The sequence below is a fragment of the Phocoena phocoena genome, chromosome 1 (assembly GCF_963924675.1).
Source record: "Phocoena phocoena chromosome 1, mPhoPho1.1, whole genome shotgun sequence".
Taxonomy (NCBI): Eukaryota; Metazoa; Chordata; class Mammalia; order Artiodactyla; family Phocoenidae; genus Phocoena; species Phocoena phocoena.
In genome coordinates, this window is record NC_089219.1 from 149,758,788 (window position 1) to 149,786,103 (window position 27,316).

A 27,316-nucleotide genomic window follows, 5' to 3' on the forward strand; every position below is an offset into this window, starting at 1 on the left:
CTCAGATTTGACATGTGCTAGATTTTACCTGATTAGCAAAATGCTCACACTTGTAAACTCAGGTCCTTACTGGTAGATTCCATCTGCAAGATTGTTCTCAGCTTAAAACTTAAAAGCAAAAAGGAAAGGAAATGGAAAAAAAAGATCAGAGGAAATTTGCCCCCTGCCCTGGACACCGGCAAGGCTGACACAAAGGGGTTAAAGTTAAGTGAAGTCGAGCTTTAAGAAGATGGGGCCTCTATATAAAGTTGAACAAGACGTCTGGGGCCCTCACAAAACCTTTTTTGGCCTCGACAGCGGCAACCCCAGCCTGCCTCCTAACGTCCTCCGCCTTTGGGACCAAGCGGGAAGCTCACGTTAGTGGCAGCCAAGGAGAGGGGTTGGCCGTGCCAGGACTAAAGAGGGAGGGGAGGGGAAAAAGCAAGTTTCGCCCACCCCACGCTCGGGCGGAGGGGCGGGAGCTGCGCGTCCGGGCCTGGCCAAGCAGCTTCTCGGTCTCTGTGCATCTCTTCGGGAGCGGCGCGGGAAGGATGCTCGTCCGCAGGGGCGCGCGCGCGGGGCGCGGGATGCCGCGGGGCTGGACCGCGCTCTGCTTGCTGAGTTTGCTGCGTGAGTATGGGCCGCGCGCCCGGCCCGGCCAACTTGGTGGCGGGGAGGGTCGACGCTCTCCCGGAGGCAGAGCGCGCACAGCCGAGTTAGGCGGAGCGAAGGGACCCCTGCCCCACCCCACGCCCCCACGCCCACGGCTGCTCCTGGCTTGGTGGGACCGGGGCCGCTTGAACCGAGCCCAATGGGGACTGGTGCCTCTGCTGGGAATGGGTGGGGGTGGGACGCGCCGGGAAGGCGACCACACTGTGAGCGTGAGCTAGCCCAGGTGTAAATCGGAGGTCGCGCCGGAGGCTTCCCAGAGTCAACGAGGCTCTCTCGAGTTGTCTCTAAAGTAAAGCTCTTTGAAGATGCCAGTGTCCTTTCGCGTTGCCAAAGGTGCAGAGTGCAGAGTTGGAGCCAGAACCAGGAGAGAGGGGAGGAGAGAAGCAGGAAAGTTTCGTGACTGACGGTTGATTCAGAAAGCTGCGGCCTGAGCCGGTTCCTGGGAAGAGAGCGGTTCCCGGGAAGAGAGCGTTGGTGCCCACCGAGCACTAGGACAGGGGGAGCCAGAATTGGACATTCAAGGAACCGGAGCGAAGCCAACCTGGGATGAGGCCCCAGGTCCGAGGTCCAGAGGCCCAGGAGGCAGGCTGAGTTAGGTGACATGGGGAGTTTGGAATGAAGAAGAGTCCGTGAAAATATTCTTGCATTTAAGATCGCAAAGCTAAGTTACACTCCGTCTTCTGACACCCTCTTCTCCATGCCACTGGAGAGAAGGCACAGGGTAGATGGAGTTTGTTCTGTGCCCTGCTTTCCTCTCCCCACTGCAACCCCTCACCCTGACACAAACTCAAACTTGTCACATTTTGCAGTTTTCTTCCCCTGCCCTTCTTCTCCAAGTTCTAAAACTAGTGGACAGATCAGCAAACTGGTGGACACTCCTTGGCTTTTCCACATCCGCCCTGACTTCTTAAGCTCTTGCACTCACTTTGGTTAAAAAGAAAAATTAGTAGGCGCTCAATAAATATTTATTCATAATTGCTTTCATTTGGGGATAACATTCTCCATCTCATCTCACTGCACTTAGAAGGATTTAAACATTGTAAGTTATTCTCCCTTTGGCTCCAGATTCTGCTTCCGGGCCTCTAGGACTCCCAATTCCCTACTCTTATTGCATCCTAAAGGCCACCCACCATGGCCCCCCAGAGTGACCTGGGCCAGCCAGCTAGGCCTCTTTGCTCTCAGTCTCCTCTGCTGTCCCCCTTTGGGTCCACCCAGTTGGAGAGAGACCCCAGGCTGGAGAAAGCTCTCAAGTTAGGCTCTGGGTTGACCTGTTTGACAGCCCCAGACGTGCCCTTTCGGGGCAGGGAAAAAGCTGTCAGTAAGGTGTCCGTTGAAGCCCTAGAATGGGGAACTGCCCTGAGGGCTGGCTCCACCTCACAATGGGGTGAGTTGACCAGCGGCTCAGATTCCTATCCGATGCTCCACTCTCCTTTGGCTTCACAGCTCATGATGACCTGGTCCTGGGCCCAGTGAGGCCCACCCTTTTCTTATTTCCTCAGCTGGCCAGTCTCAGTCTCGCCTTGGCCTGCAGCAGTGGGGACGGGGAGGGCGATTTTAACCTCTGCAAAACCTTGGGCAGATATGCTGAGAATTTCAGTGTCTCCGCTTTGGGGATGAGCGGTGGGGCCTGGGTCCCTATGCTCAATCTTGCCAGACTGCTAAGGCCAGTGTGTAGCTTTATGCATCCCCCAAGAGCTTTCTAGCGTTTGTTTTTATATAATGCTAGGAGTCATTTTCTATTATACTGTGGGGTGACTGGAATGCGTGAGTGACTGTACCTTGAAATGCTAACAAAGGAGCATTGCAGAACTTCTGTGCTTTGTTACTGTGAACCTTAGGGCAGAAGAGGGTTCTGTGGTTTTCTCCTCACTGACCCTGACAAAGAGCTTTGTTCTGGGAAGGTCTTTTTTCTGTCGCTGTGAGAACTTGGCTGGGCTTGGGTACAGCAGCCAACCAAAAGTGGACTTTCTCTGTTGGAGATGGGGTGGCCCTGGGTGGTGACCAGAGTCAGGGTGGGCGCTGAGAGGCCACCAGGTAGCACTGCCACACCACCGGTGAGCTGGAAAGAGAAATCTTTCAGGTAATCAGGGAACCCCATTTGTCAGCCCCAGGGTATCTGTCTCCTCCAAGCCCTCCAAGGCTGTCCTTCCTCTTTCCCTAACAAGTACCACCCCTTCACATTCCTCTCCTTCCTTTGGGTCCTTCGTGTCTGCTGACCCCACACCCATATCCTGTCTGGGGCTACGTGTAAGAGGGGAAAAAAGAAAAGGGAAAAGAATTTTATCAGATATTTTCCGGAGGGGAGAGGACTCCACCCTTTGACTCTCTGCCACATGGCGACCAAGAAGGAGCAGCCTTGGGACCTCTGACTAATTCCGTGGTCCCCAGTTCTCCCCCTTGTAGGGCCAGCCCAGCTGGCATAGCCTTTGCAAATGCAAATCTTCGGCAACATTCCTGTTTGACTGATAAAACGAGCCTGGGCATCTTTTTCTTATCCCTTTGGCTCCACCTCCTGGGCCTGTTCATTCACTAGTTCTCATCTCCTTCCTTCTCTGAGTCTTTGTCTCCAAAAGCTCAGGGCAAGAAGTGCCAAACTGCAACAGATAAACTCAGGCTCAGAGTCTTACAAAAACAAATCAAAAGGAGCCACAAATTCCACTTCTTACCATCTCACTGCCTGATTTCCTTCAGATCCTGGGCAGGAGGGCCTGGACTTACTTTCAGAGCTGGATGGTTACCCAGTTCCAGCCTCAGAATGCCTGGGCCTCCTTCTCCCACTGACTTCGCTGGATGTCACTAAATGGCCCCGAGTGTGGGGAAACTGAAAATGTGAAGGTGTGGAAAAAGAATAAAACACACCCTCCAAAAGAAAATGCTTGGAGTCGCCAGGGCAGAATTTCCATATTTTTCTGGGCTTTGACTTCCCTAATGAGAACATTCTCTTCCTTCCTCAGCTAAGAAATAAAAACACAGTATCTACGATTTTTCGTCCCAAAGGCCCTAGACTTTGCTAAGGAGAAAGACGCATGCATCTTGAGAGAATGTGATACAAATAAATAGGGATGTATACCAGGGTGTACTTCCTAGGACCTACACTCTGGAGACCACTGAAATGAATCACTTCCCTTTGGAATACAAAGGAAAAACCTCTGGCTTGATTGGGAAGTTTGCTCCTGGTTTAGGAGGAAAAATAACCCAAAGAACCCACCACTGACACCTTCTTAGCAGAGCAGCATCTCTAGGTAGCCAGCTCCATTATTTAAGAAAATGCCTTAATGAGTCTTTGGGTGAAAAAACCTAGACTCCTGCACAAACCTTTGATGTGCAGTGGCAGACAGGAGGCTGAACTGCTGAGGGTGATAAAATAAAGTAGAACTTTGTATTTGATGGGCCCTAGAGACAAAAGGCTAAAGGACTCCAGAGGCCAGGAGAACATAGAGAGAGGAGGGGAGGTGCTGGGAGCAGTAGGGAACAGTAGTGAGTGGAAGGTGGAAAAGACCTGGCTGGGAAAATTCCTTATGGTGTGGCCCGGCTGTTTAGCATAGGAATGTCTAGCCTAGGAATTCAAGATTATGCCTTTGTCTCTTCTGGGCTGTGCTGTAATCTCCCTCCATGATCTCAAACCTTCAGTAAACACGCACTGGCCTTGTAACACTGTTAGTGGTGCTCTGGGGTAGGGTGGGGGGAATAAAGGAATGGGTGTTTGGCAAGCCCATGGTGCAGTAGTGTAGAACGAGAACTCCTGCAGCCTGAGGACAGAGAGGCACAGAGCTGTGAGATGGGTCGGTGGCAATTAGAAAAATGGAGAAAGAGGTGACTGGGAGAAACGTAGCCCCCAGGGAAAGCTCAAGATATTGGGGTCCCACAGGAAGTGGATGTCGGCCAAGACATGCTATTTGAATATTAAAGGGGAGTCTCAGTACCCTGGGAACACTTCAGGCCACAGCCACTTTTTTATGCTCACACCTCAGCTTAGCCTCTGCAGTGTAGGAAGGCATCAGCCCAGTTCTTTGATCTAGTCCAACATGACCCAAACCCACCGAGACCCATAGCAGGGATGCTTCCTGAATGCTCCCAGGAAAGATGGGTGGCTCACTATCTCCCAGAGTAGTTCATTCTGTTAAAAAAAAAAAAAAAAATCCCATGATTATTAGCTTTTTTTGTACTGCAGTGAATTAGCCTTTATATAGCTTCTGATCATTAACTGCAATTCTATTCCTTAAACTCTCACAGAATGAATCTGACCTTTCTTCAGGACAATCCTTAACAACCTTTCCGGTCTGCTCCACTAGATTATAAGCTCCTTGAGGGCAGGAATTTATTTAAATTCTAGTGACACTAACACCTAGCAGTAGAAAGGTATCTTCTCTTAGCTTGTGCTCCCACAATGCTGAGTTTGGTGGCGCTTCGGGAAGATAAGAATGAATGAGTGAGTGAAATGAATCTTGAAGAAAGGTATTTATTCTCTCTCCCCAAATTCTTCCTTTCTATATCAAAAATCAGCAAATTTTTTCTGTAAAGGGCCAGATAGTAAATATTTTAGGCTCTGGAGTCCATATGTGGTCTCTGATGCATACTCTGTTTTGTTTTATTTTACAACACTTTAAACATGTAGAAGCCATTCTTAGCTCACTGGCCAAACAGCGCACAGCCCATGGGTTGGATTTGGTCCACCAGCTATACTTGCCAACCCTTGATCCAGATGAAATAGCACTAAACCCTCAACCATATGACTTGGTTTCTAGAACTTTCCTAATTCTGGTTATCATCTCATGGGCACTCCCTTAATTAAATAAATTCCCTCTTAACATATAGCATTGAATGACACGGTATACATAGAGGTGGTCAGTGTGAACACTGCTGGTGCAGTTGCCATTCAACCCAAGTGCTTATTGTGAACTCAGAGGATTGTGTCCAGTGCCCTGAGTAATACAGACAAGTATGAGAGATGGTTCCAACACTCAGGAAACCTATGATGTAACCAAGGTGACAAGACCTATACCCAGGAAACAGCATATATGATCTTGTGCCAGATAAGTCATGGAGATATGTGTCCTAAGGTCTCTGAGAAGCAGAAAAAAAGGGACCTGTCCTAAAGATAGCCACTGTTTCTTGAGCATTTACCAGACAGGCAACTGCTTTACACCCCCATCTCCTTTATTCCTGCGAACAACAAGGAGGTAGGCACTATTTTTATCTCCATTTTACAGGTGAGGTATAGAGAGGTGAAGAAGCTTCCCGAGGCCATATGTGGTCTCTGATGCATACTCCTCGGTAGAGGAGCCTTTCAACAGGGTCCAATTACAGAGCCCAAGCTCTTTGTTTTGAGGCTCTCCTGTCTTCTCATCAACCATCAACGCAGGCTGTGGGCTCCCAGCAGAGGCCAGCTTGTTCCTTCTTCCTAGTACTGCATCTAAGATACCCAGGATCTCCTCCAAGAAATTCCTCTTGGGCCAGGTGCTAGAATTGAAAGGATGGGCAGAACGGTACTGACTGACTAAGAGATAAGAAAACAGCACCAGCACAAACTAAAACTCAGAGGGTCTGTGAAAAACAAGACCAAATATAGGGGGAAAAAACCTTCTCCGAAAGTACAGGAACTTAGTAATTTAGGTAGCAGAACTTTCTGGATCTCTGAGGATTTGTAAACCCCCTTTAAAGACTAAAAGAATCTTTAATTTACTCATTGTAGGTAGAAATCTTTTTAAAAGATATTACATATGTTTCTGCTTTCTTAGTGTATCAGGAAAAAAAGGGCTTTAACCTTCAGACTCAGTTGTATCATGAAAATGATTCGGTTATGGAGCAACTCAGTGGCATCATTAACGCCTACGAAGGTGTATATTTTCATTTACTCCTACCATAAGTGGTTCCAGACGAGCGTGCTTTTTGATACTCATGTCTGTTCTTCACTTATCGCTGCTTATTCATTTTCAACTGTTGCTTCTCCTCATTGTTTGCTTCTATTGTTTGCTTCTCTTTCTGATTTTTAGCTTTAGCTAGGATATCAGATAAACAAGTTTGTTAGAATTGTGTGTAAAACAAGAATAATTGCCTCTGAAATAAGTACCTGTAAGTTAAACGCATGACTTTTACAACATGAATTTTGTGACATCTATTTGGCTTCTTGGAATCCTCATTTTGCTAACTTCCTGATACCTTGTCTCCTTTTGTCCCTAGTTCATGGGTCGGGAATCAAGTAGGGTAGGTAGGGGCAAATAGGATACTTAGGGAGACACAGTTAATAAAGATGGAGTGAGAAGTAAACAACAGAAGATAGCCTTTCATTCAAATTTAAATTGTAGTATAACGCTCTGTTGGGTTGGGGGTAAGGGCTGTTCTTCCAGTCTAGAGTGGAATGGGGTGGAGGGTTCATCGCTTGTCTCTTGAACCTGGCTGGTAGGCTGCTATGACTTCCATACAGAGTTGGGGATAAGAAGCTCAGATAAAGAAAGATCAGTATTGGATGGTTTAATGCCATGGGTGTGGGGGGCAATATAGGATAAGAACAAATCTGTGGTCAGTCTGGATTCTTATAAATGTCATTCCTCCAAGACCCATCTCTTCACGGGAGCACGAGAAAGGGAGCCCTAGAGACTGTGAAAACAAGAGACTCCAGTCTCTACTGACAGCTTCTGTGCTGCAGTGTAGGTCAGGATTGGCCCCCAGGGTTCTGCCAAGGTGTCCCCTTGCCCTACACCAGCTCATATGTACCCCATTGCTCAGCCTTGCCTTTCTGCCTTCCCTTTTTGTCCTGTTTCTCTAGGGTCTCAGAGGCTTCCCCACTCACCCTGGGCTCAGGGACATAAATCTGAGATTGGGGTTCCCTTTCCATTTGCAGACAGATCCTGCAACCTGTTCGTCAGTTCTTGGCTGAGGGATGGGTGGGAGGGGGCAGCCGCAGCCGGGAGCCTGACCCTAGTGGCTCAGTAGCTGGCCTGGGTCCAGGATTGCGTCACTCATCTGGAACAGGCACATCTGTCCTCAGAGCTAGCAGCAGGTCTCTCTTCACATCTGGAAAAGTTCAAAACTGTTTGTCTGGGTGAAGGAGGCCCTGGGGGAGGGGGTTCAAAAGCATGACATCACCTCAGCCAGGCCCAGCTTTCTCTGGGGAGAGAAGAGGGCTGGGCCAGGTTGGACCAGATGGGATTCCCAAGAATTGATGTATTGGTGGGAAGAAGAAAAAAGGGTGGGCAGGAAGAGTGATGTCAAGGGGGAGTTCCGGTGGTGCCTTGGAATATGGTACCTTGAGAGGATGGTCCTTCAATTCAGTGTCCAAATGTTCCCACCACCTGCCCCCTGAACTGAACTCATACCTTAGGGTCAGATTGCTGAGAGGGACTTATTTAAGGACAAAAGAAGACTGGATCTGCTTCCCCACCTATTTTATTTTGATAAATCCACTCCCCCCTCCCCGCTACTGGCCCCTATTCCAGCCAGAGAGGAGCCCATACTTTTCTCTCCAAAATATGGAAGATGCATCCTGATCTTTGGCAGTTTGGACCCCCTGACCCTCTTGCTACTTCTACTAAGAGTCAGCTAAACCTCAGTGGCCCCATTGCTCCTTGCCCTGCATGAATGATGGCCTTCCTTCTTGGCCAAAACTCTTATCTCTGAAACGGAGATAGTAATATCACTTGCTCCTCCTGCATACTTGCCCTATAATTTTGAGACATGAGCTTTGTACTCACCATGAGTATCAACCTACCTGCAGCAGGCTGGGAAGAGAGGCAGATGAGGGAGAGTGAGACTTGCCACCACCTTTAGGGGAGACTTTTGGCCTCAGTGAACTTTTGGTTCATTGCCTTGAAACTAATGCCTAACTTCCACCTTGATGCTGAGGAAAAGAAGAGGTGTCATTTTGCACTGCTATTTACCCGGAAACTTCTGTAAAATACAGGCCTAGGTTTCAATCAGTAAAGTTAGAGACAAGCTTTAGGGTGGCCTGGGACCCTCAGGTGCCTTTCCTTGAGGATGCTACTGCCGGGTATGAGCTCTGAATACCAAGTCTACCCCTAATATTTACAGGGCTCAAGCTAGGAATACAATGGAGGCCCACACATTATAGGTTTTAAATACTTCAAAGTTATAAATCAGGCCAACCATATGGTAAATAAAATATCGTCTATCCTCTTACCTTGAAAAACTTACCTTCACGGCCACCTGGAAGGCCAGATTTGAATTTAGGACTCTCAGAGCCTTGGAGTTCAATGCCACAATGTGGCTTAGCAGGAAGAGGTGGTCCTCGGCCCTTGCCTACCCTCTTCTCTTCTTCTTACTCATGGCTCTGGTCCATACTGTAAGGGATCTTGCATGCAGGCAAGGGACACCCCACCTACAAGGTGGGGTTAGATCTTAAGCTCTAACCCTTCTCCCTGCAAACAGACACCCATTGGCCACCCTTGGGCCTTGGAGGCGCACACCCTGGTGCTGCAGTTCACCCTTGGAAGGAGGGACTGGGAGAACAGGCCCATGCAGGTCCTCAAGTGAGCCCATTTGGGCAAGAAGTTCTAGGACTTCTGGTCCCAACACATGATCTAGAAGAGAGGGTACACCTCTGTTGGCCCCATGGACTCCTCGTAGCTTGGGGACGGGGAGGGCAGGAAGAGGAACAGAGTGTAGGCTCTAAAGTGCAAGGTCCAGACAGGTGGCTTCTCCTTTCTGGGTCTAAGGATGGCACTGCTGGGTACCACAGGAAACATGGAAGGGTAAGAACCTGCAGGAACATTTTCAGAGAATAACTAGTTCCAGGAACATTATACTATAGCAATTTAACATTTATTATCTCATTGATTTTCCCAATAATCCCTCACTTTAAAAATCAGTAAACTGAGACACAAACACATTAAATTACAGAGGTATCGACAGAGCCAGGACTAAGCTCTCTGTTCCCAGGACATTTGTTGAGAAACCAAGCCTTATGCTCTCTAGTCCATCAGCTAGATTCCTAGGTCGGAGCTTCCCGAAAGAAATCTTGCGGTTGCTAGCTGCAGTTCCTCAATAAAAGGAAAGAATGAAAGGATTTGGGGAATGGGGGAATCTAGGGAGGTTAGAAGATTTTTAAAGGATTACATAGAGATGGGGTCGATCTAGTGATTATTCCAAGAGTTAATACACTGGCTGAAGAGAAGGATACATTAAAAAGGAAATAGAGGCACATCTTTTCCCACATTTTAGATCTTGGCAATACTTATTCAGGTGTAATTTGAAATTTTAATATTTTACTTAGCATGTTATGAGCATTGCCTCATATTCTCATCCTGCTATAGTTTTTGCGTTTTTCTATTTGCAATGATTATGGTATGTTAAGTGCATATAACATCTATCCTATTGTAATTCATTTAGTTGCTTGCAACTTTTCCCTCCTATAAATAATACTATACTAGATGTTTGGTGCATGCAAACTTTTCCTTCTCTCTTTCCTTAGGAAAAATCTAGTGAGAAATTAGTCACATGTCCAGGAGGATGTCCTTGTTCTGCTCTGTTGCCAGGGGTGGCAGGGGATGTTCTAGATGGATTCTACCTAAAGTCAAGAAATTGAATCAGGTGATGCCATGAGGCTCCAGGATAATACGAGTTCTGATATTTCTTCTTTGTTTCTCTATAGCCTCTGGGTTCACAAATACAGAGAGCTTGACTACTACTGCCACAAAGACATCTACCCCAGGAATATCTTCAACTGTCCCTACAACTATACCCAACCAGGAAAGCACAATATCAAGTACTTCTGGAAACATCAGCCTCTACACTGTCTCTCAGGACAGCAGTGGGAACACAGCAGCCATCTCAGGTAAAGAGTGTTTGTCTCGGGCCCCAGAAGGATGCTGCTGGCACTAGGGTAAAGCATTAGGATATTTGCAAATACCTCCACCCTCTATTTCCCCCCACAGATGGAAACATACAAGCCCCTTTTAATAGTGGCTTGAGTATCTTGCTTAGGGTACCCTGAAGTAAGCGCTACACAGTTCTTCCTGTAGGGGCAGCTTTCTCAAGTCAACGCCTTGGCAGCTGATCCTGATTTATAATGCTCCTTGCACTCTTTGAGTTCAGCTTAGTGATAAAATAAAGATCTGATGAGGACTCTGTAGAGATCTCTGATCTCTTCTAAGTGAAGCAGACTGTGTACAGGTTCAAATTGGGGGTCTTTGACATCTCTAGGGTAGATGGGTTTCCAGTTCAGTTTCAGAGTCCTGAGGGCATCTCTAATACATTCTATGATTATAGCTATGGTTCCCACAGCTGGCTGGAAATGAGGTGGTAAGGGTTAAGACATGAAGTAACTCTTAACTCCCCAAATTCCCTTTTCTGGGTTGAAGTCCGTGCCTATGTCAATGAACTGAGATGTGTGTGTGTGTGTGTGTGTGTGTGTGTGTGTGTGTGTGTGTGTGTGTTTATGCCAATGCGCATATATTCACACTTCTGTTTTGGTCAATTCCAGAGCCTACAGTCAATTTCACATCTACCTCTGGGATCACCCCAGTCCCTGGAACCATGAACTCTTCTGTCCAGTCACAGACCTCTTTAGCCACCACAGTGTCTTCTACCCCCATCAACTTTACAACTTCAGAGATGACCTTGCAGCCCAGCATGTTACCTGGAAATATTTCAGATTCCCCATACAATAGTACCAGCCCTGTGACATCTCCCACTAACCCCTATACATCATTTTCTCCTATCCCAAGTACCATCAAGGTGGGTGAATCAGGCCAAAAATGACAGATTGCCCCCTCACTTCATATGTATGCAAGCTCTCTCTTCCCCTTAACCTCTGCTTATCCCAACCAATGAATTGGGTCATACAGGAGTTAGCATGAAAACTATGCAGCATAAATATTGCTAGAAGGGATAGAAAAGGGAGGAGAGGGGTAGAGTTGGGTAGCAAGGCTGATCTGTGCCGTGGGTACTACATTTCTAGGAAGTAGAGAGTAAAGAGGATACTCAGAAATCCATCTAATTCTCTGTGGTTCTTTCCAGTACCTCTTGGTCTAATCTTTGACTAGGGTACCACTCGCCTTTGGGCATATTTGGAAACCATCTTCTACTTAATGGCGCTGCTTTTCCCAAAATGTTTAGGGCAAATACCATTTCCTCTATGCAAGAGGGTTTGGTGGTATGCCAGGAGTAGAGAGGCAATGAGGAACTAGGCAGAACAGGGATGTTGAGCTCAACCTGCCTTTCTCAGCCTTGGGGCCTGTGGCTATCAACAGCTTTCAGCAGGAAGAGTAGAAAATGTGAGGGTATGGAGCCTGGGGGCAGGCATGGGGGACCTGCCTGGTTTCTGTTTTTAAAGGAGCCAGAATAGAAATCTGGAGAGTCCTAAGGGACCAGGAGGAAAATGAGTGTCACCAGGATCTGCCTAGCCACCTCATTATCTGTTTCGCTGCAAGTGTGTAATTCACTGGAGGGAAAACAGCTCAGAGGGGAAAAGATCCTCCCCTCTTCCATTTCTGCGCCATCCAAGCTAATGTTTACCAAGGTCACAAATAGCTACTTGCCTGCAAGCCCAGGCTAGTAACAAGTTTTGATCATCTGATGGGTTAGGAAGTGAGGTAAAAGAAGAATATGACATAAATTCCTAGTCTCCTAACAAAATGTTTAAATTTCCTTTCTTTAAAGCCTCTTTAAAGAGTATCTCACAGAAATCAAACCAGAAAAGAGGTGGGGAAGAAATGAGGGGCAAAGATGCTGGCTTATTTACTTTTTTTTTTTTTTTCAATACAGGGAGAAATAAAATGTTCCAGAGTCAAAGAAGTGAAATTGACCCAAGGTATCTGCCTGGAGCTAAATGAGACCTCCAGCTGTGTAAGTCAAAGCCCCTACCTCCATCCCCAATTCCTTACCCCTCCCTCTCTTCCCAAAATTCCTTCTGAATGTCCTGAAGGCAAGTCTTGGACTGACAGACTTGGGAGAGGGTGGGGGGAGTTTAACATGGACAGACTACTTTGAATACTGAGCTTTGGATTTAAGGAGTGAGAGGCCCCATCTGGTGGACAAAGAAGGCAAAGACAATTTTATTTAAATTTACTTTTTTCCCTCCTCTTTTGTACAATATATATATATATATATATATATATTCAGATTTAAGTTTGCTTTTATGTTAAAAAATTCTTCATGAAATATAAACTAATCACCTAAAATATCAATTTATTTATTATTATTTTCATATAACTCTTTAATAGACAAAGAATTTTTTTGCTGTAAATGCATTCTCCATATAACCATTTCCTAGCATTATTTATTGCATGATCCTCTCCTTTATTGATTGGAATGCTTCCTTTAGTTTGTATTAAGTTTTTATATGTCCTAGGGCATGTTCTTCAGAGAGATTTTGTATGTTTAGTTTGTCTTTTTTTTTTGGCCTGTTTTAAATTTTTTAATTATTATACTTTTATATTACGGCACTTTTAATATCCAGCCAAGCAGGTCTTTGCTTATTACACTATAAAAATGAAAGGCTTTTTTCATCTACTCTTTTAGAAAAACTTTAGAAACACCTATTCAATATTCAAAAAACCCACAAAACCATTAAAATTTTAATTGGAACTGCTCTAACTCTAAAATCCCTCTATTTTTTTCTGGTTTTCTTTGGTATTGTTCAGTATCTTCTTTTTTTAGTTTTTAAAATGTTTTTTCCTTAGGTTTTATGGATTTCTTAAGGTTTATTTATAATATAGATTTTTCCATGATATATTGCAATTGATTTTTCTGGTATATTGGAAAGTTCGTTGAGTTTTTAATATTTATCTTGGGTCTAGTCATTTTCTTTAACTTGTTTATTAATTCCAGGAGCTTTTTAGCTGATTATTTTTCATTTTTAACAGAAGCTATTGTGTTATTTCTCATAATATGTTGCTTTTCTCCTTCTGTTTATTAGTTATGCCTCTTCTTTCAGTTTCATGTCTTATTGCATTGGTGAACTGTACAGCATGGTGTTAATTTTTAATGATGATAGCAGACCTCCTTGCTTTGTTTCAGTAAATCCAATTTCCTGACAGTAACAATTTCCTGGATGAAGGATAAGATGACAGGAAGAGTGGTATTTACTCATAGGAAAAAAAAAAAGTTTTCTTACAAGGTGGGAATCCATTTAAGGGAACCATATATATGATGTGTGACATGCATAGATTGGAAAGAGCCTGAGCAAATACTGTAGTCTGTAGAGGGCATTAAGTTACTTATTTTGTCCACTCTGACTATTGGTATCTTATTCATGATTATCAGTTGGGTCATTGTGGCTCATAGGTCTTTTAAAATAATACCTAAGAAAATTATTTAACTTAACAATTTTAAAAAACAACACAAATTTTGAAGACATAGGTTCACACAATGGAATAACTAAGTGCAATCTGCAAAACGTACAAGTAACATTCTGTGTGTTTCTGACACTGATTTTCAACGCTAGTCATTTAAAAAAATTCTTTTGCCCAACACTTTGCTAATTATAGCCAAGAAAAATGACCATCTTCTCTCTCTCTTTTTGGATCATCTTGGTTGAGCACTTATTTTCTTGTGCATCACAGTGGTCTGTGCCAGAATGCTAATTCCTTGTACGAACGATTTAGAGCTAACTGCAGAGGATTCATTCTAAATGTCTGTCCACCGCTCTTCAAAGTTCACATTTAAGGAGGGTCATCGTACAAGACAAGTGCCAGAAACTTACTGCTACTCCAGAAATAACTCCTCTTTCTGTGCTGCAGTCTGTTTCTCGCTGAGGTCTTTACTGTCTACTCTATTCTGTGCCACAGCTAAGGTCTGCACTCTACTCAGTTTGGAGAGGATCTGCAAGTAGGATGTGAAAAGATAGCAATTCCTCCAGTATCCTAAAGAAGGCTTCTGCACTGCCCATGATGAATCAGCTCTATGGCAGCACCCGTGTAGTGCTATTGTTTTCCTTTTCCTTCCACCACCGTCGATACCCCTGTCTTCTAAGGGTTCCTCTTCCCCAGCCCCCAAGCAGCATTGCCTCCCAAGGTAATTTTCTTCAGTCAGCAATCCTTGTTCCAGAATTTTGGGCCACAGCTCCTGATTGTGTCCCAGATTCCTTTTCCTTGAGTCCTACTACATGCTTGTCTGATAATCAATCTGTTCCAAAGTGGTGTAGTGTCTCCTAATTTTCCTTAGGCTGCATTTGTACCTTTGGTGTCAGAGAGCCTTACCACACCGGTTCTAATCAAGGGAAACTCAGGCCTAATGAGAAGCATGAAAGACATGGGTTCCTCTAACATCACATCCTTGAGTACTTATGTAATGTTCTTATGCTCTTCCATCTAGTATATTCCCATAACAGAAGTATGCATGCATTGTTCTCAGCTATCCAGACACTCATTTTGCACTGGTACATAGTGAGTATCCTACCTGTTAGCTCTTGCTATGGGGATTATTTAGGCCTGTCTTCTGTACATGCATTCTGTAGACATTTCTATCCCAACTACTCTCCTTTTGCTCCTCATACTTCACCTCTAGGCAGAAATCACCTATTTCAGCCAGAGGGAGGGAAGGCAATCCCACTCTCCTGTCAGGCACCTGTTACCACATCTCAGAATCTTCATTAGCAGAACGTGCCACCCTATGTCTGACTTTCATTCTCTCCACTGCAATATCAGGTTAATTTAGTTTTTGTGGTTGTGGTTTCCCATATAATTTCCAAAACGTGAGATTACTTTATTCTCTTATGCTATAGCTATTGGTCCAGGGGAATCTACCAAGGAATCATTTTAATGGTGGTAAAATACACATCATATAAAAATTTACCATTTTAAGTGTACAGTTCAGTAGTGTTAAGTACATTCACATTGTTGTACGATCAATCTTCAGAACTCTTTTCATCTTCCAGAACTGAAACTCTCCACCCATTAAACAGCTCCCCATTCCACCCCTGCTCCCAGCCCCTGGAAACCATGATTCTACTTTCTGTCTCTATGAATTTGACTACTCTAGGTACCTCATATGAGTAAAATCATATAGTATTTATCTTTTTGTGACTGCCTTGTATCACTTAGCCTAATGTCCTCAAGGTTCATCCATGTTGTAGCATGTGTCAGAATTTTCTTTTTTAAGGCTGAGTAATATTCCATTGTATGTTCATACCCCATTTTGCTTATCCATTCATTCACCTATGGACACCTGGGTTGCTTCCACCTTTTGGCTATTGTTAATAATGCTGCTATGAACATGTCTGTTCAAATAGCTCTTCAACACTCTTATTTCATTTCTTTTGGGTATATACCCAGAAATGGAATTGCTGAATCATATGGTAGCTCTATTTTTAAAATTTTGAGGAATCGCCATACTGTTTTCCACAATAGCTACACCATTTTATACTCCCAGCAACAGGGCACAAGAGTTCCAGTTTCTCCACATGCTCACCAATATTTGTTATTTTCTGCTTTTGTGATAGTAGCCATCTTAATGGGCATGATGTGTGTTTGATTGGCATTTCCTAACGATTAGTGATGTTGAGCATCCTTTCATGTGCTCACTAACCATTTATGTATCTTCTTTGGAGAAATCTCTATTCAAGTCCTTTGCCCTCCAGTTTGTTTTTCAGAACTACCTTTCTTCAGAAACACATATGTTTATATGCAGAAGTTGTATTTTCTCCGCTAGCTCACATCACCCTTGTTCTGTCACATTTACTTCATTGGAGGCAGGTTGCCTCCAGCCTCCAGATAATATCCCCAGCCCTCGCTTTCCTTGCCCTCTGCCCCAACACTAAAGGTCAGTTTCCATGCAGAAAAAATAACTTACAGACGGAGGACTGATGAAGACAGTGTGTCTTCTGGAAAGAGCCTGAGATCTGGGACAGCCTAACTTTTGGTCAGCTGCCCATTTGTGTGACTTGTAACAGGTCCTTTCATTACTCCAGTCTCTATATGCAAATAGGTGTTTTAGCTGCATTGTCAAATTCACACCACAGTCAACACATTTATTGAAAGAGAGGGTGGGAAGGACAGAGAGACGCGATTTAGCCTAGAATCTTAACATTGGGAAATATCTTAACGTTCATTTAGAAAAATACCTGTCCCTCTCTCTCCCAACTCCCATACTTAATATGCTTCTTTAACATGTTAAGAGTCTTTGCAAAGTTTGAGAATGCTACTCTAGAAAGGTTAGGTGGTTTTATTATGATTATTATTTTTACAAAGTAACATGTGCAAGCAGATGTAGTTAGGGGTCCACCAATCTGATTCTCATGAGCAAAATGGCAAGGCTGTGGCTTCCTCCTGCCTACTCTCCCATGGTGTCGGCCCACAGCCTCCCTTGGGGGAGGATGTTTATTTCAAGCATCCGGAGGAGCATTGTGCTTTGTTCAGGATCCACCTGCTCCTCTCCAGGCCCAAACACAATTCACTGATGCTGTTGGCTTGCAGAGTGGGAGGGAGGCTGGGCACTCAATTCCCTTGAATTGAGTCCAAGAAACTAAACAAGGGGTGGAGGGACCCTGTGTAGAAGCCAAACCACTTGGGATGTTAACACGAACAACAATTCACTGAGTTCTTATTTGTTCGGTGTTATGCTCCGTGCAGTCTGGGTTCAAAATTATGTAATGTACACCCGCTCCACCCGCTAAGAAGTCTTATGGTCTAGTCACAGAGAAATGACAGTAGCGGTGAGGCAGAATGTGATTAAACATCGAAGTGTGGACAGTATAGTCTACGAGGTGTTGCTCTTAGTAATAGTAATAGTAACAGCTGCCATTTATCCAGTGCCGATTTGGTTCCAAGCACCTTGCCAGGCACTCTTCATACAGCAGCTCTTCAGTCACCACCCCTACTGAGTCTTCAGCTGAGGAGCCTGACACTCAGACGAGTTGCATGACTTGCAAAGAATCTAGTTAATAGCAGAACAGGGGCTGATACCCAGTCTAAGGGAAGATAGGACTGGCTTCCCTGAGTAGGTGAGTTGGAATTGAGTCTTGAAGGATGGGAATCCAAGGGGGAAAGCCATGTTCTTCATTGCAACCAGGCTTGTGAAGGTCGCAGGCTCACACACTCCTGGGCTTCCTTGTGGTGCTACCCCCACTCCCAAGGCCCTTCCCTGCCAGCTTCTCCTGCATACATGCTACCCATTCTTCAGGATGTTTCTGATAACCCCAAACCAGATGTATGCTCACCCTCCTTTGAATGTCCATAGCAGTTGTCTGTGCCTTTCTTAGGGTTCTTACCACGTAACTAGCTCTGTTGCCTCTTAGTCTCTTTGTGCCTCAGTTTCCTCATCTATAAAATGGGCAGAATAACAGTATCCATCTCATAGGGTTGTGTGAGGCCTAAATGAGTCACCATGCATGAAGCACTTAAAATAAGGCCTGAGACATAGGAAGCATCGTTTATCTTCATGGCCATGCATATAGAGTGAGAGCTCTGATCACGTGGAATTCATTGCCACGCCTGTACCCCCCGCCCCCATACCTGACACACGCGCAGAGGGTTTCACACAGTGTCTCATATTCGGGTCGTGATCACTGTCAGAACAGCTGAATCTGGTTGAGGAATAGCTTCCTAGGACTCAGCAGACTGAGGAGGTGCCGCCTTGTTCGGCCTGTTTAGATTATGCAGGAGCCCTGTCCCTCTGCCTCTCTCAGGAACAAGACCCATTTCAACCAGAGACACTTCAGAAGCCCAGAATCATCCAGGCAGGTGTTTCCCTCCACCTCATCCAGAAGGCGCGGTGCTGGGGAGGGTGAGGTGCTCACGGAGAGGCAAGGCAAGGCTCTCCAAAGGGACACGAGCCCAGAAAGGAAGAAGACTGCTGATCACATCAAATGTAGAGCCCAGACTCCCCACAGCAAATGCTGTTGTGAAGAGCCTCTATCCAAGGACTTCCTTGGACACCTGCATCGTCTATCCTTTTCCTGAGGGGGAAGCAGCCGTGGCCTGAGAATTCATTTCTCTGTAACTTTGGCTCTTGGGGACCTTCTGAGGCTACCATTGGATTCTTCTTTCTGTGATCTGGAGGTTAGGTAGCCCTGATCTCTGGCCTCCCCAAAGCCTCGATTTCCAGCTGGCAGGAGAAAGCTGGATGTGAGGCCAATGTTTTGTTTTGTTTGCAGTACGCGGGCCTCTCACTGTTGTGGCCTCTCCCGTTGCGGAGCTCAGGCTCCGGACGCGCAGGCTCAGCGGCCATGGCTCACGGGCGCAGCTGCTCCGCGGCATGTGGGATCTTCCCAGACCAGGGCACGAACCCGTGTCCCCTGCATTGGCAGGCCGACTCTCAACCACTGCGCCACCAGGGAAGCCCCGTGAGGCCAATCTTGACCTTGTCTTGTGCAGGAGCAAAGGAGCCTGGGTTTTCCTGCCTCGGGCCATAGCAGTAGGAAAATCCCAGGCTGCTTTCCAAGCTGGGAGGGCCCTCTGGCCTTGCCCTGAGGAACAGTCTTGTTCCACAAACAGGAAGCTTTCTTCTCCACGGAGGCTCAGTTCTGATGCCCCCCACACGCCCCAGCAGTTTTCCCCTAACAGGAAAGCTGTCAGAGCCGTTCAGGCATTTCCTCCCCTGCCATCTGCCATCTGGACAGAGGAGAAAGTCTTGGTTTTGATCCCTTTTCTGTGCAGGGGAGGCCACTCCCTTTGGAGGCTATTGAAATAAATCCTGGAGGTCTGAGCACAGGGTGCTGGAGGGGCACGGTCAGTGATTCCAATTCATCCCTTTTCTGGGATTCAACTGTTGAAGAATAATCAAGAGTTTGTCTTCTGAGTCTGAGCGCCCGAGTCCTATGTCAGCAACCTGGAGCAATCTGTCGCCCTCATGTAAAACTGGGTTCCATGTTTCTAATGGGAAAGGGGAATGGAAGACTAGACAAGAACACCACTTGGGTTTGAGCCATGCTCTTTGTGAGACCCCTTGGAGAGTAAGAGGGAAGGGACCGAGGATCCTGCTGCGTCTATAGTCATAAATTTGTTCTCTATTCCTCACCTCCCTTAGCTTTTCCTTCAATATTTGGGGCTGTTGTAACCTTGAAACAGAGGATTTTCCCTTCATTCGTATTGCATTATTAATGTTTTCTGGTTTTGGTAATTTCCTTTGACTTTAATTTGAATAGTATGTTTCCATGGACGATCCTTCAGCAAGGTGATATTTCCTAAATTCATCCTCTGGCTTCTTACAGTACCACCTAAGACCACCTTTTGGTCCTGGAAGATTTTGGAGTTTTTATCTTATTATGTTTTTGCACGTAAGAAGTTTGTGAGATTTTTTTCTTCGGTTGGAATTTTAGAAAAAAAGGATTCTTCTTGTTTTGAGGGTAACAGTGTGACTTTAATCAGACTTACTGCCTGAGACTCCGGATGCAGTTCAGAGTATACTAGTAACCTCCTCTCCTTCTCACCGTTTTTCCCTGTCATCCCAGGAGGAGTTTAAGAAGGACAATGGAGAGGAACTGACCCGAGTCCTGTGTGGGAAGCAGCAGGGTGAGGCCAGGGCCGGGGTGTGCTCCTTGCTCTTGGCCCAGTCTGAGGTGAGGCCTCACTGCTTGCTGCTGGTCTTGGCCAACAGAACAGGTAAGGGGCACATCTGTCTTGAAGTCTAGGGAGGAAGAGGGGCTGAGGTTAGAGGATCCTGGGTAGAAATCAGGCCTCTTCACTCAGAGAGCACAGATGCTAGGGAGCAGGGCTATGCTGACTTTGGGAAAGACCCCCCTGAGATGGACCCTGACCCTCACCATCAGAGCATCTTCTAGAATAGTACAGGATGAGCTGTTCCAGCTTCTAGATCCAGCAACCTCTGTTTCTAATTCTAGAACTTTCCAGCAAGCTCCAACTTCTGAAAAAGCACCAGTCTGACCTGAAAGAGGTAAGCTCTGTGAGATGAGGGGTCTCAGGGGAATTCACTGGAGCAGGGGAGAAAGTAATTACCTTCTCCAGACCTGCCCTGCCTGCCTCTCCACCCTTCTCCAACAGTCCTTTCCCTTCTATGTTTGAAACAAAACGTTACAGCGCAGCTTAATTCAGAGATTCCAGTCTTAAGTCCTGTTTAGAAAATCCCTGAGGTCCATGTCTTCTTGGGTTTATTCACTGTTGAGTCACACACAGGGTCTAGCATGGTCTGGGCTCCTTGTCTAGAACCCACGTTCCACAAATGACAGGCTCTCTTTTTTTGCCTCTTCTCTTCAAGCTGGGCATCCAAGGCTTCACTGAACAAGATGTCGGGAGCCACCAGAGCTATTCCCGAAAGACCTTGATTGCACTGGTCACCTCGGGGATCCTGCTGGCTGTCTTGGGCACCACGGGCTATTTCCTGATGAACCGCCGCAGTTGGAGCCCCGCAGGAGAAAGGCTGGTCAGTTCTAGGGTCCAGGGCAAAGAAAATGGGAAACTAGGTCTCCTGGGGAGGTCCATGAATGCCACGGAGGGGGAGGAGAAATACCAGAAAAGGCACTTCTGTGCCCTCACAAGGGAATATGCGTGTATGCACATTACTGTATCCGTGGACGAGTCAAAACAATATATAGCAGATTGGGGAGGGGGCGCTAACTGGGGCCCTGGTCCCTGTGGTAGCAGATGGTTCGTGTCATCTATTTATTATTTTCCCTGGGATAGTTTAGCTGGATACAAACCAGAACAGGCTGCTAAATCAGCCACTTATTTGCAAGCATGTTAAAAGCCCACGGGCACCAAGTGGCTCACATGGAGGGAAAATCTACTCTTGACGTGTTCCGGATGAGAGAGGACAAGGCCAGGGTTTGACTTTTGGCCTCTGGCCCTTTACCTCCTCTGGGGAGGTTATTGCACCCTGGGGACTGCCTAGTTTCTGGCGGGAGCTGGCTCTTGAACTGCCGTGGCACGGTGTGGTGCCTCTCCTCTGTCCTTTCTCCTCTAGGAGCTGGAACCCTGATCGCTCTTCAGGAAGAAAGGAGTCTGCACGTGCAACCTCCATCCTCCCCTCCCACTCCCTTCCTCTTCCTCCCACCCCCCTTCCTGCTGCCCTGCTTACGAGATAATGCTCCTTTATTTATACACCATCTAGGGCGAAGACCCTTATTACACGGAGAACGGTGGAGGCCAGGGCTATAGCTCAGGCCCTGGGGCCTCCCCCGAGGCTCAGGGAAAGGCCAGTGTGAATCAAGGGGCTCAGGAGAACGGCACCGGCCAGGCCACCTCCAGAAACGGCCATTCAGCGAGACAACACGTGGTGGCTGATACCGAACTGTGACAGGGGGCGAGCGGGCGGGGCGAGACTGGGCAAAGTCTGGGGAAGGAGCCCCTCCCTGCACCTGAGCACGTGCTGTCTCCCTGCTGGGGGAGCCTCCCTTATCCTCCACCCTTTCCCACTGCACACCCCGTCGGAGGACGTTCCTGGGACCCTGCCCTGTTCCAGGCCAAGGGGTTCTCGCCACCTTGGGGAGAGACAGGTAGCTCCTGCCCTTTCCACATTCAGCTCCCTGCACCCAGCCTCTGGGCTGCTCTGCGTAAAGGTGTGATAGGGAAAGCCAAGGTGCAGGGAAACTCCTTGGGGGGGTCGAGGGCTTGCAGCTTCCACACAGGGGCCCCTTCCCTCCCCATCCTCTCTGCCTCATTATAGGAACTCCCAGGGGAAAGCACAGGCTTTTCTGGGTTGTAATTTCCTCCCAGGAGACTTTGCCTTTTACTCTTTCTTCCTTATATTTTCTTTCTCTACTTTAGGGAAACCAAAGCAATCCCTTTCACCTGCTCCTTTGTAATGATATAGCCAGAAAATCATGTTGTCTTAAACCATCTCCCTCATTCCCCCTCTAAGGCACTGTGGATTCTGTCACCAGCTCCCCTCTTGCTCTCCAAGTTCCCTGAGCTCGCTCCACCGGCCCTGCCCGCGCCCCCCCACCCCGCCCAAGTTTTAGAACAATGTCCTGTGTCTGTGTGTTTGGGGTACATGGACACAAATGGGTGAGGGCACATAGCTTGGCCCTTATCTCTGCGGGGCCATGCAGAGCTTCTGCTTGGGCTGCTACTTCTCCTGTAGCTCAGAGTGGACAGGACCGTGGGACCAGATCTCTGAGCTGTGCCTCTTGACCTGTGTGCTTCTGAGGAAGACTCTTGCACGGAGGCTAGGTTCTGACCTTAACCTCTGTCTCAACGGCTTCCTCCCTCCTCTCCCTGACTCCTGGGTTGAGCTGTGGCCTCAGCCTTCCAGCAGACTCCTTTCTGTCTCTGCCTTCCCAACCCTTAATCCTTTTACTGCTCTGCAACCCATGTGGTCAGGGCCCCAGCACGTCTCCAGAGGACCCTCACCACAAGCCACCTTTTCTGTGAGTGACCCAGGTCCTGTTTTTGTTTCTGTTTTATTCCAGAGGGGTGAAAAGGGATCCTGGTTTCAATGACGGTTGGAAATAGAATTTTCCAGAGATAGGAAGATGGGGTGGATTTTTTTTTTTCCTGAATAAAAAATGGTGTGTGTAAATACTGTAATTAAAGTGATACTGAAACATATCTGTTCTGTGGTTCTGTCCCAGCCGGGTGTGCCTGAAGACCAGAGCAGCGGTTTCCCCATGAGACCTGGCCAGACTACGCAGGGACCCAGTAGGGAGGGGCTAGCCAGGGAAGAGGTGGGACCAGCTCAGGGGACACAGGTACCAACCAGGATGCTGCTTTTTGTCTAAGCCTACTAACTACTCCCCTCTCTGGGGGGGGAGACAGGGATGCCCTCAGGGAAGCTGATGTTTCTAGTCGCAGAAAGAAAAGCAGGCAGAATGCAGCGGGGTCTTCAGATTGGAGGGCGCTGAGGACTTAGGAGCTGTACCCTTCATGAACACCTTTCTGAAATAGAGGCACATTTTGGTCACCATATGCAAAAGATGCCAAACAAAGAGAAGGAGCCAGGGCCTGTGCACCCTCTATTATAGTCACACCATCCCCATCCCCAGCTGGGGGCAGAACAGTGAAGGAGAGTATGGGAACTTCTCTTTAGAGATCTGGCTGCCAACTCCTGGAGGGGATGCTTTCCACCTCTGCCTTAAGATAGCAGCCTAACTGCAAAACCATCTGTAAGCCCCCCTACCCGCAGAGCCCAGACACCCCACCCCCAGCCCCTACCATAGGAAGTGGGGGAGGGAGAGCTGTTGGACAATCAGAAGCTTCAGGAAACGATCCTAAGTGGTGGCAGCAGTTGGGGCCAAACAAAGGATCCTCCGATTCTTATCTGGCCAAAGCCAGACCTTTTCCCTCAGCAGCCCTACCCCCATTTCCCCCTCTCTTTTCTCCAACTGCTCTAACCAGAGGTTCCTCCCCAGCACTCGGGAGGCAAAGGGAGGAAATCTTGAGGTTTCCCTAGAAGGTGATGGCTGGGGGTTGGTCAAAGGGAAGATGGTAATCAGAAAGAGAAGTCAGGTTGGCCTCTGTCTGGTCACACATCCGGCCGTGAGAGGGACGGGAGGAGAGTCTGGCCAGGTCAGGCTGGTGGTACAGGGTACAGACTCCCAGGAAACAAGGGAGGAGGAGAAAAGGCAGCTGGGTCTTTGAAACGCTTTCAGCCTCAGGCCCAGAGGCTGGGTATATTGCCCCGAGTTTGTCAGAGTGTGTAGGCTCTGGGAGGAAGGGGTGTGTGTGTGTGTGTGTGTGTGTGTTAGGGGGGAGGGTTGGGTGGCGACTGGTTCTTTTTCATGCTGGACAGCTTGCCCTGAAGGACTCATTGCTTTCTAGAAAAGCAAACTTTCCCACCTTTGGTGTGAGCATCCTAGTGTGGCAATGGCTCCACCTGCTGGCCATGCTGGGGTCCTACCACTCAGCTTCAGTTCAACTGCCTCCATGTTGGGTTTCTCTCCACTACTGCCCTGCCCTTAAGCAGCCCCACACCTGAAGCTCATTTAAATATACACGGTCACTGCTGGAGGAGACTTGAAAGATACTTTCAACTAGACTCCCTATGGTACAGTTAAAGACAAACTAAGGCCCTGAGAGGGGCTGTAGCTGGCCCAAATCATGTAGAATTCAGGTGTCCTGATCCGAAGCTTTTCGCACTCTTCTGCTGGGACCTCAGGGTTCCTCCAGTTGGATGTCCTGAAGCTGGAGAGGACAGTGTCAGGATAGGTCTGGGGCTTCACCTCTGGAGCATTTCATCAATGGGTGCCCTCCCTGGCCTGGGCAGCCAAGCAGGTCCCGGGACCTTAGTTCACTCCGCTGTACCTGAAGTCAGCTCTGGAGAATTGACCCTGGACTCTTAAGTAGTTCATTATGGAAAAGCATACCTAGACGTATCTTCTGCTAGATTTTCATTTAATGGATAAAGAGGAGGATCCCCTAAGCCTGGATAAAAAGGTCGGTGATGGAGTGGCCCTTTTTTTTTTTTTTTTTTTTGCTGAAAATGCTTTATAATAATGCAGAACAGTTATATATAGCAAACACCTTTAAAATTTAAACCTTTGAAACATTTAATTTTCCGGCACGAATACACACAAATGCTACTACGGGGGTGGGCTGAGAGTGGGGACAGGGTGGGAAGGGCAGATTACAGCCTCCATAGGGATCAGAGTTTCAACAGTGTTACTTATAAATTATAGTACATCGATTTTATTTCCTGACCTAGGCAGCCAGAGGATGGAAGGATATGCTATGTGGAGTAAACACATTCATACCGGGGTGAGGAATGCTAGAGGAGACACAGCTTTTTACACAGCTTTTTAGCATTAAAAATGTATAAAGTATTTAGCAAAAGTTACAGAAAACAGACCAAACAAGCAAGTGTCTTTTGGTTAGGAAATTCCACTTCCGTGGGGTTTGCCACTGTGCTCCTGTCTGTGAAAGGTCGGCCCCCACCCCCTCCCCCATCAACTCCTCTAAGGGAACAATCCTGCCTTTCCTCTTCACGTAAACCCAGTAGCAGTTGAGCAATTTAATGCAACGGGATGCTGCTTCTAATTCCTACAGCCCTCACCCAAGAAGCCCACAGCCAGCATTCAGTCATTCAGCAAGTCTGAACACTTAACCATGTGCCAGATACCATTCTAGAGTCTGGGGACAGAGCAGTGAACAAATCCTCAGGGACCTTACAATTCCAGTGCAGGAGAGACAAACACATTTATCTAAGCAAATCTATCCATGTGCTTTCAGGTTGTATTAAGAGCTATGGAAAGTATAAAATAGATTGAGAGTAACGGTTGATATCTACATGTGGTTGTTACCCTCCAGGAGGTAAGAATTGAAAACACAGTTCATTAGAATGAAGTGGGGGAGAGATCAGGCCATGCAGAGGGAAGGGCAAGTGCAGGTGCCTGTGATGCAAACTCCGGCAAGTGCAAGAAGCTCTAGGTGAAGGAGGACGAGAAGACGGCTGAGGCTGTGTCAGAGGGAGTGAGGGGAAGAGTGGTGACAGGCCGGATCGCATCAGGCCTTTGAGGCCTCAGGAGTTTGGGCTTTATTAGCAGATGGGGAAAACCATTGGAGGATTTTGAGCAGAGAGGTAACATGATCTGATTTATATTTTAAAGGGATTGTGCTGGCTGCTAAGTAGAGAATAGAGGTAGACAGGCAAGAGAGGGGAAGCAGGGAGACCAAGTAGACTATAGTGATGGTATCAAGAGGAATGGTCATGGCTGGGAGCAGGGCGATAATAGTGGAAGTGGGGAGATGAAGTGGAATTCAAAAGATGTTTCAAGGTAGAGCCAATAGGACTTGCTCCATCATTTATTGTTTCAAATCTTCATCATCATTATCATGGCTAACCCTTACTGAGTACTGACTGTACCAAGATTGAGATGCTGTATCAAAAATTAAATTAAATCCTATGAAGTAGGTACCATGATCTCAGAAAAAGAAATGGAAACTCAGAGAGTAACAGGGGACTGTGCTCGGGGCTCAGTGGCAGAGGCAAAGACGTACAAAATATGAGTTCACTTGAACCCACAGATTTTTTTTTTTTTTTTGGCTGTGCCGCACGCGAGATCCTAGTTCCCCACCAGGGATCAAACCCACACCTCAGTGGAAGAGGAAAGTCTTAATCACTGGATTGCCAGGGAAGTCCCAACCCCACAGATTTTTGAATCTTGGAGAGAATACTACAAGTGCATTCAAACCAACAAAAATGAATGCAAGGCAGAAAGTGAGAACACAAGAAGAGACTAAATGAGGTGCCTAATATCCAGAGGTGGGCAGGACCCCTTCTAGTGGGGGAGATCAGGGGCTGGGTCATGGAGAGGTGATATCTGAGTGGGGTTGTAAACATGGATAAGAATTTGATGGCAAAAATGGGTGAGGATATTTGAGGCTGACAGAAGTACATACATATGTGTATGTGGAGATAGGGATACAGATATGTAAAAAGTACTTTCAAAACACTGTGTTTTCCAGTGTGGCAGAAAAGTAGGATATATGAAAGCTGGGTACCAGAAAGATATGTATCACTGTTTGTGTAAAGTGTTTAATGCCAGACCACAGAGTTTAGATTTATTCATTAGAAGAGAGAGGGCCACTGCAGAGTTTCCATTTATTCATTGATTTATTCATTTATTCAACAAAAATTTTTTGAGTGCTTATTTTAAGCCAGGTACTATGCAAGGCCTGGGATAAGACACAGTCCCTCTGTCAAGCCTTTAAACTTGGTGGGTGTGGAGGGACAGATGACAGAATAATTAGCGTTGAGTGTGAGTGCTGTGGTGTAGGGAGCCTTGAGGAGGAAGGGCATGGAAGTCATGCAAGGCTACCCAGAGGAGGTGACATCTCAGCTGACCCTGAGGGACAAGAAGGACTTAAAAAGGAGAAGA

General features: G+C 46.8%; 1 protein-coding gene across 2 annotated transcripts; it reads left to right on the top strand.

Moving 5' to 3' along the window:
• Positions 1–513: 513 nt before the first annotated feature.
• CD34 (CD34 molecule) lies at positions 514–22,798 on the top strand. 2 transcript variants are annotated; one of them, XM_065882409.1, is made up of 8 exons: positions 514–609; positions 10,259–10,441; positions 11,090–11,343; positions 12,373–12,453; positions 19,997–20,147; positions 20,387–20,439; positions 20,761–20,925; positions 21,466–22,798. In XM_065882409.1, exons 1-8 carry the CDS (start codon positions 531–533, stop codon positions 21,478–21,480), a joined length of 981 nt encoding a protein of 326 aa, XP_065738481.1. In that variant the 5' UTR covers positions 514–530; the 3' UTR covers positions 21,481–22,798. The 2 variants fall into 2 exon arrangements, with proteins under 2 accessions (XP_065738481.1, XP_065738475.1); XM_065882403.1 differs by having other exon boundaries at positions 21,613–22,798.
• Positions 22,799–27,316: the final 4,518 nt, after the last annotated feature.